At 37.1% G+C, this 19873-nt stretch overlaps 1 protein-coding gene across 1 annotated transcript in view; it reads left to right on the plus strand.

Annotated features, from left to right (window-relative positions):
* The window catches only part of LOC129050710 (phospholipid-transporting ATPase ABCA3-like), a 57074-nt gene extending 50119 nt beyond the window's left edge, over positions 1-6955 (plus strand). The window contains exons 9-12 of the mRNA XM_054533576.2: positions 4085-4214; positions 5485-5639; positions 5877-6032; positions 6671-6955. Of these exons, the coding sequence (XP_054389551.1) occupies positions 4085-4214; positions 5485-5639; positions 5877-6032; positions 6671-6907 (678 nt within the window). The 3' untranslated portion in view covers positions 6908-6955. The remainder of the gene's footprint in view (positions 1-4084; positions 4215-5484; positions 5640-5876; positions 6033-6670) is intronic.
* The last annotated feature ends 12918 nt before the right edge of the window (positions 6956-19873 follow it).

The raw sequence follows: 19873 nt of genomic DNA on the forward strand, positions 1-19873 counted from the left end.
AAAAGTAACTCATGGAAACAGAGAATGCAGAGGCCTCAGTTGTACCACATTTGATTCCAGGGGCTGCTGATTCTTCTGAAGTGAGCTCACTTTGATCGCACTCCTGACACCATTTATATAAACCTAAATAACAGAGAGAGGCTCTCTAAAAGAAAATGGTATTTACTTTGGAATAGAGCATTCATGTGTCTTAGTAAATTGTATATATACTCAGGGAAGTATAGAAAGACAAAGACTTTTAAAGGAGAATTAGGAGGATTATATGATTGTTTCAGATAATTATTTTTGGCTACAAGGATTAATAACAAGCATGGTGCCAATCTGAGGTCAGACAGGCAGTTGCTGGGCAGATGTCTTTACAGAAACATTTTTTGTGTAGGACTGCAATGGCCTTTATACAAGGTTGTGGTTTCTTTTTTCTTTTCTTTTCTTTTTCTTTTTTTTTTTAATTTTTTTATTTGAGATAGAGTCTCCCTCTGTTTCCCTGGCTGGAGTACAGTAGTGTGATCTTGGCTTATTGCAACCTCTGCCTCCTAGGTTCAAGTGATTCTCCTGTCTCAGCCTCCAGAGTAGCTGAAATTACAGGCACGTGCCACCATGCCTGGCTAGTTCTTGGATTTTTAGTAGAGACAAGGTTTTGCCATGTTGACCAGGATGGTCTCAAACTCCTAACCTCAGGTGATCCACCTGCCTCAGCCTCCTAAAGTGCTGGGGTTACAGGTGTGAGCCACTGTGCCCGGCTGCCAGGTTGTGGTTTCTGCAGAGCCTTTTGTGATAGTGCTTGTTACCAGGCATTTGTACATGAGAACGCTCTCTTCATGGCCTTCCCTAGATGTATTTATTAAGGTGTTGTGTTTTTTTGTTTTTTTGTTTTTTAATACAAGTGACCTCATTTTGATTTGGACAACTTTCATACTACATTCTAATCTTCTAATTGAGAACTGTTTCCTGGAAACCCAAACCTGAAAACAGTGCACTTGGAGCTGAGACTAGATGAGAATGAACCAGATTGTTGAAAAACTAGGAACAGGCCGGGCGCGGTGGGTGGCTCACGCCTGTAATCCCAACACTTTGGGAGGCCAAAGGGGGTGGATCACCTGAGGTCAGGAGTTCAAGACCAGCCTGACCAATATAGTGAAACTCCATCTCTAATAAAATACAAAATTAGTTGGGCATGGTGGCACATGCCTGTAATCCCAGCTACTCGTGAGACTGAGGCAGGAGAATCGCTTGAACCCGGTGAGGGCAGAGGTTACAGCGAGTCAAGATCACACCACTGCACTCCAGGCTGGGTGACAGAGTGAGACTCCATCCCAAAAAAACACTAGGGACAAAAAATTCAAACAGATGGAAAAAAATCAAAACCCTTGGGTTGGAAGGTGCTTCATATGTTGATTATGTTTTGAATCAGAGGTGGTACCAGTGTACAATTGAACAGGCAGGACCACTCTGGCTGTTGTGAGGACTGAGTGGAAGAAAGAAGACAAATTGGAGGCTTTGATAGTAGCCCAGGTAGGATATGATGGCACCATGGACTAGGCTGGTGGCACTGGAGATCGCAGTATAAAGATTCAAAACAGGCTAGGTATGCTAGCTTATACCTGTAATCCCAGCACTTTGGGAGGCCGAGGCAGGTGTATCACCTGAGGTCAGGAGCTCGAGATCAGCCTGGCCAACATGGTGAAACCCCGTCTCTACTAAAAATACAAAAATTAACCCGGTGTGGTGGTGGGTACCCGTAATTTCAGGAGGCTGAGGCAGGAAAATTGTTTGAACCTGGGAGGTGGAAGTTGCAGTGAGCCGAGACCGCGCCACTGCACTCCAGCCTAGGTAACAGAGTAAGACTCTGTCAAAAAAAAAAAAAAAAAAAAGATTCAAAACGTGTTTTAGGGTTATAACTGAAGACTTATGTATAGGTTAGATGTGGGATTGAAGGAAAAGGAAGAAACTAATGTGGCTGTTGGTTTTGTGGCTTGAGGAAATGGGGGGTTAGTTGAACAGTTATGAATATGGGAGACCCTGGGGAAAAGTCACAGTTCAGTTAGTTCATTGTTGGTTTTTAAATAAAAGTTTGGGAAATTAAGAGCTTACTTTTGGATATAGGAACTTCAGACATTCATCTAAGTAGAGATTTCAAATAAGCAGTTACAAGCCTGATGCTTAGGTCTATGGAGAAGACAGTATAAGACACCTAGGGAGAAAATATCTACCACCATTTGGGATTTTTAAAAAATTAAATAGTTTTGTTTTTTTTTTTTGAGACTGAGTCTCCCTCTGTTGCCAGGATGGAGTGTAGTGGTGCGATCTCAGCTCACTCTAACCTCCACCTCCTGGGTTCAAGCGATTCTCGCGCCTCAGCCTCCTGAGTAGCTGGGACTACAGGTGCCCGCCACCACGCCCAGCTGATTTTTGTATTTTTAGTAGAGATGGGGTTTCACCATGTTGGCCAGGATGGTCTCAATCTCCTGACCTCGTGATCCCCCTGCCTCGGTCTCCCAAAGTGCTGGGATTACAGACATGAGCCACCGCACCCAGCCCAGTAGTATTTTTTTTCTATTACACAAGACGTTTGCCTTTATTCACCATCTATAGGTTGTGTTGGAAGGAAAATATGCTTTAATTCTTAATGATATGGGCTTGAATCCCAACTCTTCCATTTAAGTATTGTGTTTCTTAAACTGTTTTCACCTCATTTTTATTAAAAATCTAACCAAAATCTTCTTACTAGCTTGTATAAGTACTCAAGTTGGCTCCTAGGGTACCCATGTCTGCTCCAGACAAGCAAATATTAATATACCATCTCTCCTTGAAAGTATCTATTTTTTCTTTAAACTTCAGGCTGGTTGGTTGCCTGGAAACCTTACCTCTAAGATGGGTTCAAGAAAAGTTATAATTTCATAGATTATTTGGCTTCTACTTGTTGCTAGACTGGAGTGATTCTTTTTCCAGCTTCTTGTATAGTAAGCAGAAGCACTGCTAGTCTACATGTAAAAAATTTGAGATAAATAAACATGTGATTTTCAATTGACAGTTCTCTAACTTAGGCCAAAGACATTAACTGAAGAAGATTGTGGCATTATAAGTTCAAGATGGAAACTGAAACAAAGCAGTCATCCATTGGATCAACAGATGATTGGATAAAGAAATAACTGTGGTATAGGCCGGGCACAGTGGCTCATGCCTGTAATCCCAGCACTTTGGGAGGCCAAGGCAGGTGGATCACCTGAGGTCAGGAGTTCGAGACCAGCCTGAACAACATGGTGAAACCCCGTCTCTACCAAAAATACAAAATTAGCGGGGCATGGTGGCGCATGCCTGTAATCCCAGCTACTTGGGAGGCTGAGGCAGGAGACTCTCTTGAACCCAGGAGGTGGAGGTTGCAATGAGCCAAGATCACGCCACTGCACTCCAGCCTGGGCAACAAGAGTGAAACTCTGCCTCAAAAAAATTAAAAAATTAAAAATAATAATAATTGTGATATATACACACGATGGAATACTACTCAGCCATAAAAAAGAATGAAATCATGTATTTTGCAGTAACATGGATGGAATTGGAGACCACTCCCTTAAGTGAAACAATCCAGAAACAGAAAGTCAAATACCACATGTTCCCACTTATTAGTGAGAGCTAAATAATGTGTATAGGTGGACATACAGTGTGGAATGACAGACGTTGGAGACTCAGAAAGATGGGAGTGTGGGAGATGCATGAAGGATGAAAAATCACTTGATACAGTGTTTATTATTTGGGTCATGGTTACACTAAAAGCCCAGACCTCACCACTGTACCATATATCTGTGTAACAAAATGGTGCCTGTACCCCTTAAATTTATACACATAAAGTAAAATAGAAAAGAAAGCAGGAATGAATAAGATTGCTTAGGGAAAGTTTGTTTATCTACTGTGAAATTCTAAACCTTATGTTATGTCTTCAAATATTTCTTCTTATAGTTTCATTCTTTTACACTTTGATTTTTCTTCTCATGACTGATGAAGTATTGTATCTTTGATAGTTGATATGAGTGCTTGTTCTTTCAATGTGATTGTGGTAAAGTTAGTATTTGTGGGATTTCTCTCATAGGTATTCCAAGGGCACAACACTACCAAAATAGCTGTAAAGGACTTGTCTTTGAATTTATATGAGGGGCAGATCACTGTTCTTCTAGGACATAATGGGGCAGGAAAATCTACCACTCTATCCATTCTCTCAGGTAGGTATTCCACTCTGTTAAAAAAAAAACTGTAGATAAAGCAATGAGACTTTTGTGTATCCTCTTGATGTTTACAGTTTAGTGATTTCTGCGATACATACTTTAATAATTTCCTTTATTTTTGAGTTTGCAAATAATTGTTATAAAATTTAAAATTAGTATTTATTTTGGGGAAGAGGGAAGAGGACATTACATAATGATAAAAAGGTCAATCTACCAAGAAAACATAACTATTCTTAATATGAATGCAGTCAAAGAACAGAGCATCAAAATGCTCAAAGCAAAAACTGATAGACTTGAAAAAAGAAATAGACACATTTGCAATTATAGTTGGAGACTTCAACACCACTCTTCTAGCAATTGATAGAACCAGTAAACAGAAATTATAAAAGTTACTGAAAAACTTAACAGCACTGTTACTCAAAACAATCTGATTGACACTTGTAGAAAATTCCACTCAGCAGAATACACATTTTTTTTTTTTTTTTTTTAATTTGAGATGGAGTCTCGCTGCATCGCCAGGCTGGAGTGCAGTGGTGTGATCTCAGCTCGCTGCAACCTCCGCCTTCCAGATTCAAGCGATTCTCCTGATTACAGGCACGCGCCACCATGCCTGGCTAATTTTGTATTTTTAATAGAGACAGGGTTTCGCCATGTTTCCCAGGCTGGTCTCAAACTCCTGAGCTCAAGCAATCCACCCACCTCGGCCTCCCAAAGTATTGGGATTACAGGTGTGAGCCACTGTGCCCGGCCTGCATTAAGTGAATATTTTCTAGTGTGTAACATTTTGATTCCTTTAATAATTTTTCTCATTATATAATTTTGAGTTATTTTCTTAGTACTTGCCCTGGGGCTTACCATATACACCTTAACTTAAAGCAATGCACAGCTTAAAACAGAATTCATAAATTTCAAATGGCTGATTGGCAGTGCTGGCATGTTGTAATATGACACGCTCTCATGTTTTTATTACTCAAATGATTTGCACTTATTCGTACACATTGAAACATAGAACATACAGTTCAATAAGAAATTACAAAATAAATTACTTCTAAGTTCGTCACCTCAAAAATAACTGTCAGTGTTTTGTAGAATTTTCTTCTGTATGAAATATTGCTAATGATAATGAGTTATCCATATGTAGATTTCAAAGTTGAGATGCTAATGAGCAGTTTGTTGTGATGTTCCCTTATGAAAACTAAGATAAAGTTTTCTTTATCTTATAACATAATATAAATACATTTCTGTTATATTTTCTGCTTGTTTCTAGGTCTCTATCCTCCTACAAGTGGAAAGGCCTATATTAATGGATACGATATCTCAAAGCAGATGGTCCAGATTAGGAAATCGCTGGGCTTGTGTCCCCAGCAGAACCTGTTGTTTAATTACTTGACAGTATCAGAACACCTTCATTTCTATTGTGTGGTGAGCAAAACAAAGTTTCCTTTTTCCCCAGTCTATTCATGTGCTTCACATAGATTAGCTACTGTGGACATTTTATTCTTACAAAGTTCAAAATTGATTTTAATGAAGTCTTCTTTAAACATAAAGAGAAGCAAAGGGAATAAGTTGCTACATGAATGATGTAAGAAAAAAGCTGGTGTAATATGTTTCTAAGAGTAAAGCTAGAAGCACCACGTAAACTCTGTCTCCTTTTTCTAGATAAAAGGAGTACAAGGAAAGATGACTCCTGCAAAAATTGACCACATGCTGACTACTTTTAACCTGCTAGAAAAGCGTAATGAATTGTCGAAGTCGCTGAGTGGAGGAATGAAGCGCAAACTCTCCATCATTATAGCATTTATAGGGGGCTCCAAGGTAAACAAACAAACAAGCAAAGCCAAATATGGATTCCCACTGCACACTGCAGCTAGTCTAAAAGAATCAGCCAACACAAATTTGAGAGCTGATATGGAGCTAACATTCTAAAGATAACCTCCTAAATGAAAATCAGATGAGATTGACCTTATCAATCTCATTGGTATAAAATGGCCATAGGTTTGAAATTATTCCAGCATTCCTAATTCAGTTTTTTCTAAACTTTTTTTTGAGACAGGGTCTTGCTCTTTCGCCCAGGCTGGAGTGCAGTGGTACAATCATGGCTTAAAGCAGCCTTCACCTACCTGACTCAAGCAATCCTCCCTGCTCAGCCTCCCAAGTAGCTGGGACTACAGACACATGCCACCACACCCAGCTAATTTTTTAAGTTTTTTGTAGAGACGGGGTCTCACTATGTTGCTCTAACTTTTGGGCTCAACTGATCCTCCCACCTTGGCCTCCCAAAGTGCTGAGATTACAGGTGTGAGCCACTGCACTTGGCCTCTAAACTTATTATCTTAGCCTGGTTGAACAAGTGAGAAAGCAAAATCAGAGTAAGCTCCATGACTGGTAAGAGAATAGTGGTACCAGTATATAATATTTAACAATGGTCATGGAATTGTTTTTCTGGTCTTCAGGTAGTGATACTTGATGAGCCAACGTCTGGCATGGACCCAGTCTCAAGGAAGGTCACCTGGGATCTCCTGCAGCATTTTAAAAAGGATCATACCATCCTACTGACCACCCACTACACGGATGAAGCTGATGTTCTGGGTGACCGCATAGCCGTCATGATCAAGGGATCCCTGCGGTGCTGTGGCTCTTCAATTTTCCTGAAAAAAATATATGGTCTCTCTCTCCTTGATTATTCTTAGGATATTGATGCCTTAATAATATTCTTCAAACATACGTTTCATTGTTTTTTTCTAGGTACCCAAAACTTCAGTGCTTCCCTCTGTTCTATTAATCAGGATTCAACTATGAGACCTATGAAATAATACTCCTTTTTTAAAAAATTATTTTCTTCTTTTATGTTTATTGTATTATCCAAAATTTATGTTCATTTTTTCCATATGGCTTCTACTTAAATTGTAATTTGCCCAAATGCATTTGTGCTTTCAAAGAAAGAGATAGATAGATAGATAGACAGACAGACAGGTTGATGGATCATAAGGGAAACACAGGGAACCAAACATCTCTGCTCTGTTTCTTGTTTTTCAAAGAAGTACTAAATTGCTTCTATATGAGCAGAATAATTTATTACAGTATGAAAAATTTTTGTAAACTGTAAAATACCAAATGTGTCCTAATAGCTTCCTTACCTTTTTAAGGCCATTATTCAAAATTACCTATACATCAGTCTTCTTTGACCCCTTAAATATAATTTTGACACTAGATAGTTCCATGACTCTAGGAAGTTTTTTTTAGCCTGTTTTCATCAATTCACTTCTCCCAGAGGCAATTACTTTCTGATTTTATTACCATACATTAGTTTTGCCTGTTGTCGAATGTCATATAAATGAATTATATATTATAATTTTGTTCATGGTTTCTTTACTTCAGCACAGTACATTTGAGATTAATCTGTATTGTTGCACAGATCAATTGTACATAACTTCAAATCTTCATAGATTTTTATGTTGTTATAGGTCATTTCCAGTATATGATATATGACTTCAAATATCATAAGCAAATGTGCCATGAATTTAAAGATCTTTCTTGGTTAAAAATCCATCTTGTGAACTTAAAGATCTCTCTTGCTTAAAAATTCATCTTGGTTGAAATTACTTAGTAGTGGAGTATTTTGGTACTGACTAGTGGGGTACTTGGTCAAAAATTATGTGTATGATGTTTTCAAAGGTTCTTCAAAGTGCTTGTAATATTTTACACCAGCCAGCGTGTTTGAGATTTCCACTTACTCCATACCCACACCAATATTTTGGTTTGCCTTTTGAGTTTTAGTCATTCTGGTGGGTGTGAAACAGTTATCTCGGTGTTTTTAATTTTCATTTCCCTGAAGAATAATTATATTGAGTTCATTTTCATGTATAAGTTGGCTATTTGTATGAATTCTTTTGTGAAGTGTTTGAGTCTTCTGCCCACTATTAAAAGTTGGTTGTTTGTCTTTTTTATTGAACATTTGTAGGAGTTCCTTCACATATTCTTCATGTGAGTTCCTTGTCAGATACATGTATTGTGAATATCCAAATGGGTTCCTTGCCTACTCATCTTAATAGTATCTTTTGATGAGTGTAAATGTTTAAAGTCTCATTTATTAATTGTTCTGAAGATTTTTGTGTCCTTTCTAGGATATCTTTGCCTCCATAAAGGTTGCAGAGATCTCCTATATTTTCTTCTTGATACTTTACAGTTCTAGCTTCTAAAGGTTTATTACTTATTTCAAGTTGACTTTTGCAAATGGTGTTGATGTTGATTTTTTTTCCTGTGAGTATCCAGAACCATTTACTGAAACACATTCCTTTTTCTATTGAATTGCTTTGTCACTTTTGATAAAAATCAGTTGACTGTCTATAAGTGGGTCTACTTTTGGTTTTTCTGTTGTTTCATTCATCTGTGGGTCTATCCTTTTGCAAATACAACAGTCATGAATACTGGATCTTTATAGTAAGTCCTGAAAATAGGTAACATAAGTCTGCCAACTTTTTACTTGGTTTTCAGAATTGCTTGAGCTACTTTAGGCCCTTTATATTTCCCTATAGATCTTATAGTCATTTTGTTAAATTCTACAAAAACTCTGGTTGGATATTGGTTGGGATCTCTTTGAAGCTATATACCATTTTGGGAAGAATGGTCATCTTCAATATTGAGTCTTCCAGTATATGAGTTTCATATCATTTATTGGTTTATTTAGGTTTTGTTTAGGCCATTTTTGGCTATATTTTGTTGTGTTCATTGTCGAGGTCTTTCATTAGATTTATTCCAAAGTATTTCATTTTTATATTTATGCAAATGATAGTATTTAATGTTATTTTCCAATTTTTCTCTTCTAGTATTTATATATACAATAATTTTATATTGACCTTGTGTCTTGTAAACTTGTTTATTCATGCATTAGGTCTGATGATATTTTTGTAGATTTGATGCACAATCCTATTACTTGTGAATCAAAAGGTTTTGCTTCTTTCTCATCTTTATGCCTTTTATCTTTTTCTTTTGCCTTATTTTTTTATATGGGACTTACAGTACATTCTTGAATAGGATTAATAAAAGTAGACAGACTTGCCTTGTTCCTTATCTTAGAGGGGAAATGTATAGTGTTCATCATTAAATATGAGATTTCCTGAAGGATTACTTGGAAGCCTGTTATCAGTTTAATGAATTTTCCTTTTTTGCTAGGAGGTTTTTTTTTTCTTTTTTTAAAAAAATTTTATTTTAAGTTCTAGAATACATGTGCAGGATGTGCAGGTTTGTTACATAGGTGAATGTGTGCCATGGTGGTTTGCTGCATCTATCACCCCATCACCTAGGTATTAAGCCCCACATGCATTAGCTATTTATCCTAATGCTCTCCCTTCTCCTGCTCCCCATGACAGGCCCCAGTGTGTGTTGCTCCCCTCCCTATGTCCATGTGTTCTCATTGTTCAGCTCCCACCTTTAAGTAACAACATGGGGTGTTTGGTTTTCTGTTCGTGTGTTAGTTCGCTGAGGATAATGGCTTCCAGCTCCAACCATGTCCCTGCAAAGGATATGATCTCATTCTTTTTATGGCTGCATACTATTCCATGGTATATATGCACCACATTTTCTTTATCCAGTCTATCACTGATGGGCATTTGAGTTGATTCCATGTATTTACTATTGTGAATGGTGCTGCAGTGAACGTGTGCATGCATGTATCTTTATAATAGAATGATTTATAATCCTTTGGGTACATACCTAGTAATGGGATTTGAGGAAGCACCACACTGTCTTCCAAAATGGTAGCACTAATTTACATTCCCACCAACAGTGTAAAAGCATTCCTATTTCTCCACAGCCTTGCCAGCATCTGTTTCTTGACTTTTTAATAATGGCCATTCTGATTGGTGTGAGATGGTATCTCACTGTGGTTTTGATTTGCATTTCTCTAATGATCAGTGACGTTGAGCTTTTTTTCATATGTTTATTGGCTGCATAAATGTCTTTTGAGAAGTGTCTTTTCATGTCCTTTGCCCACTTTCGGATATTAGACCTTTGTCAGATGGATAGATTACAAAAATTTTCTCCCATTCTGTACGTTATCTGTTCACTCTGATGATAGTTTCTTTTGCTGTGCAGAAGCTCTTTAGTTTAATTAGATCCCATTTGTCAATTTTTGCTTTTGTTGCAATTGCTTTTGATGTTTTTGTCATCAAACCTTTGCCTGTGCCTATGTCCTGAATGGTATTGCCTAGATTTTCTTCTATGGTTTTTATGAAAGTTTTAGGTTTTACATTAAGTCTTTAATCCATCTTGAGTTAATTTTTGTATAAAGTCTAAGGAAGAGGTCCAGCTTCAATTTTCTGCATATGGCTAGCGAGTTTTCTCAGCATCATTTATTAAATAGGGGATCCTTTACCCATTGCTTGTTTTTGTCAGGTTTGCTGAAGATCAGATGGTTGTAGATGTGCAGTCTTATTTCTGACATCTCTTCTGTTCTATTGATCTATGTGTCTGTTTTTGTATCAGTACCGTGCTGTTTTGTTACTGTAGCCTTGTTGTATAATTTGAAGTCACATAGCGTGATGCCTCCAGCTTTGTTCTTTTTGCTTAGGATTGTCTTAACTATACAGGCTCTTTTTTGGCTCCATATAAATTTTAAAGTAGTTTTTTCTAATTCTGTGAAGACTGTCAATGGTAGTTTAATGGGAATAGCGTTGAATCTATAAATTACTTTGAGCAGTATGGCCATTTTCACAATATTGATTCTTCCTGTCCACAAGGATAGCATGTTCTTCCATTTGTTTGTGTCTTCTCTTATTTCCTGGAGATTGCTAGGAGGTTTTTAAAAATCTATGGTAGATGTTGAATTTCATCAATGCTTTTTTTTGGGGATCTAGTGGAATAATCATATTTTTTTCTCTTTAATTTTGTGTTCTGATTTACATTCATTTATATTTGAAAGATAAAGCCAAGCTTTTGTTCCTGGGATAAATCCTATTAGTCATTATGTATTACTTATAAATTGCAGAATTTGATTTGTAGATATTAAGTTCATCAGGTACTTTGGTCTATAATGCCTATAATTTTCTTTTCCTGAAATCTCTGTCTAGTTTTGACATCAGGTTTATGTTGGCCTCATAAAATGAATTCAGAAGTGTTTCTTCTCTTTTGTCGTCTGTAAGCATTTATATAAGGCTCATACTATTTTTTTCTTAAGTGTTGGATAGAGTTAATCAGTGAAGTGTCATCTGGGTCTCAAGATTACTATTTGGGAGAGTTTTTACTAATTAAAAATCTATTTCTTGCCAAGGCACACTGGCTCATGCCTGTAATCCAGCACTTTGAGAGGCTGAGACAGGCAGATCACTTGATCTCAGGAGTTTGAGACCAGCCTGGCCAACCTGGTGAAACCCCGTCTCTACTAAAAATATAAAAATTAGCTGGGCATGGTGGTGCATGCCTGTATTCCCAGCTACTCAGGAGGCTGAGGCAGGAGAATCACTTGAATCCAGGAGATGGAAGTTGCAGTGAGCCAAGATCGTGCCACTGCACTCCAGCCTGGGCGACAGAGTGAGAGACTGTCTCAATATATATGTATATATATTTCTTTGAAAAATATAGGGCTATTTAGATTTTCCATTATTTTTTGTGAACTTTTTTATAACTTTAATTTTTTCAGATAACTAATATCCCCTTAATTATCCTTTTAATGTTTGTATTATGTATGTTAATGTCTTGACTTTCATTTCAGACACTGATTATTTGTGTTTTTCTCTTTTTTTTTCTTGATCATTCTTGTTCGTAATACATCTTATGAATAAGAAAAATTTTTAGCTTTATTATTTTTATCATTGTTCTGTTTTTTATTTAACTTATTTCTGTGTTCATCTTTATTATTTCACTTTTGTTTCTTAGTTTGGGTTCATTCACTCATTTTCTACCTTTTTAAGATGGAATATTATTATTATTATTTACAAGAAGGTCTCATTCTCTCACCCAGGCTGGAGTGCAGTGGCGTGATGTCTGCTTACTGCAACCTCTGCCTGCTGGGTTCAAGCCATTCTTTTGTCTCAGCCTCCCGAGTAGCTAGGGTTACAGGCACATGCCACCATGCCACCACACCACCACGCCCAGCTATTAAGATGGAATATTAAATCACTAACTCTTAACCTTTCTTCTTTCAAATATAGGATCTAAAGCTATACCTTTCTTCCTAAGTCCTGTGTTAGCAACACCCCACAAATTTTAGTAGGTTGTATTTTTATTTTCATTCAGTTAAAATATACTGTTTCTTATGCCTAAAGCACTTCCTTTGACATTTCTTGTAGCATACTTTTGTGGGTAATGAATTATCTTGTTTATGTTTGCCTCTACTTTTAAAACATATTTTTGCCATTTATAGAATTCTGTGTTGATTTTTGTGTGTGAAGGCACTATAATGATATTGCTTTGTCTTTTGACTACCGTGGTTTTGGATGAGAACTCCCCTGTATTCTTACACTTATTGTTCTGTATGTACTGTATATTTTCTCTCTAGTTTCCCTCAAGATTATTTCTTTATGATTTCCACAATTTGAATGTGATATTTCTCTTTCTTTTTCTTTTTCTAATCTGTTTGGTGTTTTTTGAGCTTCTTGACCTATGGTTTGATATTTTTTATTTTTATTTTTTTAATTCTCACCCATAGGCCAGGCATGATGGCTCACACCTGTAATCCCAGCACCTTGGGAGGCCAAGGCGGGCAGATCACCTGAGGTCAGGAGTTCAAGACCAGCCTGGCCAATGTGGCGAAACCTCACCTCTCCTAAAAAATACAAAAACTAGCTGGTCGTGGTAGTGCTCACCTGTAATCCCAGCTACTCGGGAGGCAGAGGCTGGAGAATCACTTGAACCTAGGAGGCGGAAGTTGCAGTGAGCCGAGATCACGCCACTGCACTCCAACCTGGGTGACAAAGCAAGACACTGTCTCAGAAAAAAAAAAAAAAAAAATTCTCAGCCATAAATCTTTTTAGTTATTTCTTCTGCCTCACTCACTTCTGAGATTCCCATTAGAGACACATTACAACTTTTGGCATTGTCACACAACTTTCTGATACTCTATTGTGGGTTTTTTCCACCTGGCTCATTTCTTTGTGATTCAGTTTCTGTTGAAAGTTGATTGAATTTTTTCCTCAACTCTATTGACTTTACTGATGAGCCAGTCTTAAGCATTCTTCATTTCTGTGATTATGATTTTTCCTTCTAATATTCTTACTTTATTCTTTCTTATATTTTCTGTCTCCTGAAATTTTCCACCTGTGCATGTGTGCTGTCTATTGTTCCCACTAGAGCCTTTAACAATTTAAACTATTTTCTATCATAGAAAAAAATACATATTTATCATTTTAACCATTTTTAAGTGTATAATTCAGAAGCATTAAATACATTGACAATGTTCTGTAACCATCACCACTATCTTTACCCAAAGCTTTTTTTATCCTCTCCAACAAAAAACTCTGCACCTGGTAAACAAGAACACCCCCTTTCCTCCTGTTCCAATTTCTGGTAACATCAAATCTACTTTCTGTTTCTATGAGTTTGCCTGTTATAGTTACCTCATATAAATGGAATCACACAATATTTGTCCTTCTATATCTGACTTAATAACTAAGCATAATGTTTTTATGGCCCATCCATGGTTTAACGTATATCAAAATTTCACTTCTTTTTTATGGCTGCATAATATTCCATTGAAAATATATACCATATTTTGTTTACCCATTTATCTGTTGATGGACACTTTTGTTGTTTCCACTCTCTTGCTATTGTGAATAATAATGCTGTGAACATTAGGATACAAATAATCTGTTCAAGTCCCTACTTTTAATTATTTTAGATATATATTTAGGACAGAATTGTTGTGTCATAACCTTTTGAGACACTGCCAAACTGTTTCCCACAATGCTGGCACCATTTTACATTCCTACCAGCAATGCGTGAACATTTCAATTTCTTCAAATGCTCTCAACACGTGTTTTCCAATTTTAAAAAATTATATTCATTCTAGTAGGTGTAAAATGATACCTTAGAGCTTATTGGCCATTTGTATATCTTCTTTAGAGAATTATCTATTTAAATCCTGTGCTCATTTTATCAATTGAGTTTTTTGTCATTGACTTTTAAGAGTTCTTTATATATTCTGAATATTAATTCCTTTCCAGATATATAATTTTCAAATAATCTCCCATTCTGTACATTGTCTTTTCACTTTATTGATAGTGATAGTGTCCTTTGATGCTCAGAGGTTTAGGGAACCCAAAGATGACTTGGGAGGTGCTGGAAATGTGTATTTCCTAATTAGGTGCTAGTTGCAGTGGTTTTAGTTCATGAAAATCTATCAAGTGTTGTATACTGTATTTTAATAAAAGTTTTCTTTTTTAAAAGAAGGGAAAAACTACATACGAATGTTTATGTCAGCTTTATTCATAATAGTCCAAAGCTGGAAACAACCTCAATATCCCTCAATGAATGAATGCTTAAACAACTGATTTATGTATACTGATCTGGCATACTTCAACTTCGATGAATTTGTTTCTATAGGTAACTTTCTTGTGGGTTCTTTGGGATTTTCTATTTGTAATATCATCTTGTCTGCAAATAGAGATAGTTTTATCTCTTCCTTTCCTATTTGAATGCTTTCTTTTCTTAATTGTATCTCTGGCTACAGTTTCCAGTAAAATGGTAGATGCAAAGGTGAAAGTGGGCATCCTTATCTTGTTCCCAATCTTAGGGGGAAAGCTTGAAGTCTTTCTTCATCGAGTATGATGTTAGTTGTGGGCTCTCTTCACCTTCTAAAGTCCCATTATGTTTATATTGATTAATCTGCTTCTTGGTGTCCCACAGGTTCCTTAGTCTCTGGTCACTTTTCTTAATTCTTTTTTATTCTGTTCCTCAGAATATATTGTTTCAATTGTCTTATCTTCAAGTCCTCTGTTACTTTCTCCTACTTGCTCAGATCTGCTTTTAACCCCTCTAGTGTACTGTTCTTTTCCGTTTTTGTACTTTTTAGCTTAGTGCTTCCTTGGTTTGTTTTCATACTTTCTCTGTTTTTACTGATAATTTCATTTTGTTCAAACATTATTTTCCCGACTTTTTTCCAAGTCTTTCTTTAGCTCCTACTGCATCATTAAGATAGTTGTTTTAAAGTCTTTGTCTAGAAAATACAACACCTGTGCTTCCTTAGGTATGGTTCTCTTGATTTCTTTTGTTCCTTTGGATAGACCATTCTTTCCTGTTTCTTTGTATATCCTGAGAATTTTCTTGTTTAAAACTCAACATTTAGGCCGGGCACGGTGGCTCATGCCTGTAATCCCAGCACTTTGGGAGGCCGAGGCAGGTGGATCACGAGGTCAGGAGATCAAGACCATCCTGGCTAACACGGTGAAACCCTGTCTCTACTAAAAATACAAAAAATTAGCCAGGCATGGTGGCGGGCGCCTGTAGTCTTAGCTACTCAGGAGGCTGAGACAGAAGAATTGCTTGAACCTGGAAGGCAGAGGTTGCAGTGAGTCGAGATCGTGCCACTGCACTCTAGCCTGGGTGACAGAGGGAGTCTCCGTCTCAAAAAAAAAAAAAAAACAAAGTTGGACATTGCCATAGGACAGTAAAGACCAATGTAAATAATTTTTCCTGCACATGATGCACCTTTCTATCTGAAGGCCCTTAGTACCTGGGATTGAGTCAGTCTAATCAGAAGTTGAGCTGGGTTTGAGTTTTATTGTTATTATGGCTACCCTCAGTTCACCATAAGCTTCAAATTTGTCTCGCAATACCTTGTGCTTAGCATGTGGGCTAGCTTGCCAGAGAGTGTTTCTTAATGTTCCTATTACACCTTTAGCTTTGGTCTTTATCTGTGAGGCTCTTTCTACATTAGTTTCTCCCTCTTTGCTCTTTTCCCTCATCAAGTGGTACACTGCTGTTACTAAGTACTTGATGCTTGCTAGCCTGGGGTTGGGGGTTGGGCATGTCATTCTCTGTTGCCACGGTTCAACCGCATTCTTAGGTAGACTTTGTGTCCGGGACTTAGGTGGGGGTTCTTTTAGTGGTTCTTCCCCTTGCATAGCATTGACAGATCCCAGATGTTCAAGACCCTGGTGATTTTCTGCCCCTGTCTCAGAGATAAAGGTTTTTTTTCTGTTCTCTTTTCATGTCTTCAATGGATCTTCATCTGGGCTTGGGGTAACTGGGTTTTCAGGCCTTCCCTCAGCACCTTAAGCCTTTAGCTGCATAGGAGACACGGATCTATGTAGTACACCCTGCCTTTCCTGCAGTGATGGCCATCTATTGCTGAGATCTCTGCCAGGGAGGCTTTATCTGCTCTCTTACCCTTCTTCAATGCTTTCATAAGTACCCAGCAAAGTCCATGGATAAAACCCTTTGCAAACTCATCTTATGTATGTGGTTCCCAAGGGTTTTCTACATGTTAATCATGTTATAAACACTATGATATATTGTTACTTTTTCATTAAAAAGTTAATTACCTTTAAATGAATTAAATATACATGTTTATGTGTATTTATACATTATTATATATCACATATAACATGTGATATATTATGTATCACATATGTCATTAAATGATTCATATTTGCAAACACATTTACTCAATTCTTCAGACTGTATGTTGCAAGCACAGAAGCTTCTAGATTTTTCCAACAGCTGTTTTTTAAAATCCTGTATAAATATTCTCATATCTTTTTCTTATGAAATAAAAGGGTTAGTCATAGATCTTAAGTATTACGAGTGACCTCAGGAAATATACTAGTTCAATGACATGACTGTAATATGTAGAAAAAATATATATGTCTCTTTAGAAATGAAGCAAATGATAGCCAGAGAGTCAAATAACTTGACCTTCATTAACTAGTCATGGGAACCAAAACTCTATTTGGCTTAGTGATACAAATATGTCCAAGAAAATATTTTCTCTTAACTCTCTTCTTTGGAATAATGATGCAAACATTATTCAGTCATCCTTGTCATTCATGTCCAAGACCAAAAGAAAGTTCCATCTTCACGCAGAGAGACTAAGAAGTTAGTGAGATCTGAATGGTGATTTCCAGTATATATATTTGCTTGCCATCAAATTAGTCAATTTTAGAAATGACTACATTGGCCCGTTAAAATTCAGCTAGAAAAAAAAAAAATTCTGTACCCAAAGTATGATTAAGATAGAGAGATCTAAAAGTTATTCCGTAAAGCAAGGGTCAGCACACTAAAGCTCATGAGACAAAGGTCACCTGTGTTTGTGCAGCCTGCAAGCTGAGAATGTGTAAAAAATATGAAGAGAAGAATAATAGTTTATGACACATGAAAAATCATATGAAATTCAAATTTCAGTGTCCATAAATAGTTTTACTGAAGCATAGCCAGACTTACTTGTTCACATTGTTCATGACTGTTTTGTGTTACGTGACAGAACTGAGTAGCTGCAACAGAGACTGGATGGTATTGCATAAAATATTTGCTATCTGGCCCTTTATAGGAAAAGTTTAATGATCTCTTAGAGTAATTGAGGAAATCTAGGTTTAATACCATTAACATTTAGCATTTTTAAGAAAGTGCCTGATTACCAAACTGATATATTTCTTAACACCTGCTAATATGTGTTTCCCTACCTAATAATAATTATCTATGGATATTTCCAATGGATATATAATTTTTATTTGACAATTTTTTGAGAATATTCAAGATGCCATTTTACAATAGAAGCAACTGGCTTCTATGTTTCTGCTGAGAAATCATTTCTTTCTTATCATTAACCCTCTCTATGAAATGTGTCTTTTTTCCTCTGGCTGTTCCTGAGATTTCTGGTTATCTTTGGTCTTTAGGAATTTGCATATGTCACATTTGCCCTCCCCATGCCTTGATCTCCATCTTGTGCCAACATTTTCTTGTTATTTAATCTCCTTGAGATTTTCTTAGTTTTTGGGGGTACATTAGTTGATTTTTTCATCATTTTGAAAAAAATATCCACCATTATCTCTTTGAATGTTTCCTCTTCTGGTACTTGCTACTTCTGTTAGACTTTTTAATATTGTCACATATATCTTGGGTTATATGTTCTGTTATATTCTACTTTCTTCTTGTGTTCATTTTAATGACCTATTTCCAAGTTTACTGGTTCTTCTCTGTCTAGCATGCTGTTATGACCACTGAATGAATTTTTTATTTGTCATGTATTTTTCTAGTATTTCCATTTGGTTCTGTTTTGTAGTTTACATTAGTCTGCAGATATTGCTCATCTGTTCATACTATGCTTTTTTCCATTTCCACTAGATTATTTAATATATGTATCAGAGTTATTTTAAAGTCTTGGTCTCATAATTCCTAAACTGAGCCAATCCCTGTGGTTGTTTATATTGGTTTTTCCATCATATTTAGAGTCTCAAACTGATCTCAAGCAGTGCTCCTGCTTTGACCCCACAAAATGCTGGGATCATAGGCATGAGCCACTGTATCTGGATTTTACATTTTCTTGTTTCTTTGCATGTTTTGTCTTTTTTGTGACTGATTTTGTGAATAAAATGCTACTTCAGTATTTTCTGCAAAGTCCTGGAGTGTCCTGGAGGGATTTTTCTCTGCTACCTTACCCTACTCTTAGCTTCTAGAAGGCCAGTGGAGTGCACCTAGTGAAGACACAGAGTACTATGGAAAGAATTCTTTTTTTTTTGTTTTTCTTGAGACAGAGTCTCGCTCTGTCGCCCAGGCTGGAGTGCAATGGCATGATCTCAGCTCACTGTAACCTCCACCTCCCGGGTTCAAGCGATTCTTCTACCTCAGCCTCCCAGGTAGTTGGAATTATAGGCGCGTGCCACACTGTATCCAGCTAATTTTTTTTTTTTTTTTTCTGAGATTTGAGATTGAGTCTCACTCTGTTGCCCAGGCTGGAGTGCAGTGGCACAATCTCGGCTCACTGCAACCTCCATCTGCCGGGTTCAAGCAATTCTTCTGCCTCAGCCTCCTAAGTAGCTGGGACTACAGGTGCGAGCCACTACGCCCGGCTACTTTTTTGTAGTTTTAGTAGAAATGGGGTTTCACCATGCTGGTCAGGCTGATATTGAACTCCCGACCTCATGATCTGCCTGCCTCGGCCTCCCAGAGTGCTGGGATGAAAGGCGTGAGCCACCGCGCCGGCCCTAATTTTTGTATTTTTACTAGAGACAGGAGTTCACCATGTTGGCCAGGCTAGTCTTGAACTCCTGACCTCAGGTGATCCACCCGCCTCTGCCTTCCAAAGTGCTGGGATTACAGGCATGAGCCACCACACCCGGCCAATTTCTTCGATTTCTGAAAGGATTTTTATCTGACTTATTTACTACCTGACATGTAGTAGACACCCAACAAATATCTGTTTAATGCATATTAATCTTGTCCTCTCAGATTTCAGTGTCAGTAGGACGAGAAGCCAGATAACGAGACTTTTCATCGTATTCTCTGCTCTATCTGGTTATATAATCCAGATCATTATCAGTCCCTAAGAGAAATAACGAAATTATAAAAGAAGATTTATTAGGCTCCTTAGAGTTGTAATTAAATGATTTATGACATGCCCTGTCTTCTAGCTTACCCAGGTAAAAAAAGTCACGTGTGATCTCACAGGTATGGGAAGTACAAAATTGTTTTATTTGTTCTTCTACATGGATTTTTCTCAGGTGTGG

The sequence above is a fragment of the Pongo abelii genome, chromosome 18 (assembly GCF_028885655.2).
Source record: "Pongo abelii isolate AG06213 chromosome 18, NHGRI_mPonAbe1-v2.0_pri, whole genome shotgun sequence".
NCBI classification, from domain to species: domain Eukaryota; kingdom Metazoa; phylum Chordata; class Mammalia; order Primates; family Hominidae; genus Pongo; species Pongo abelii.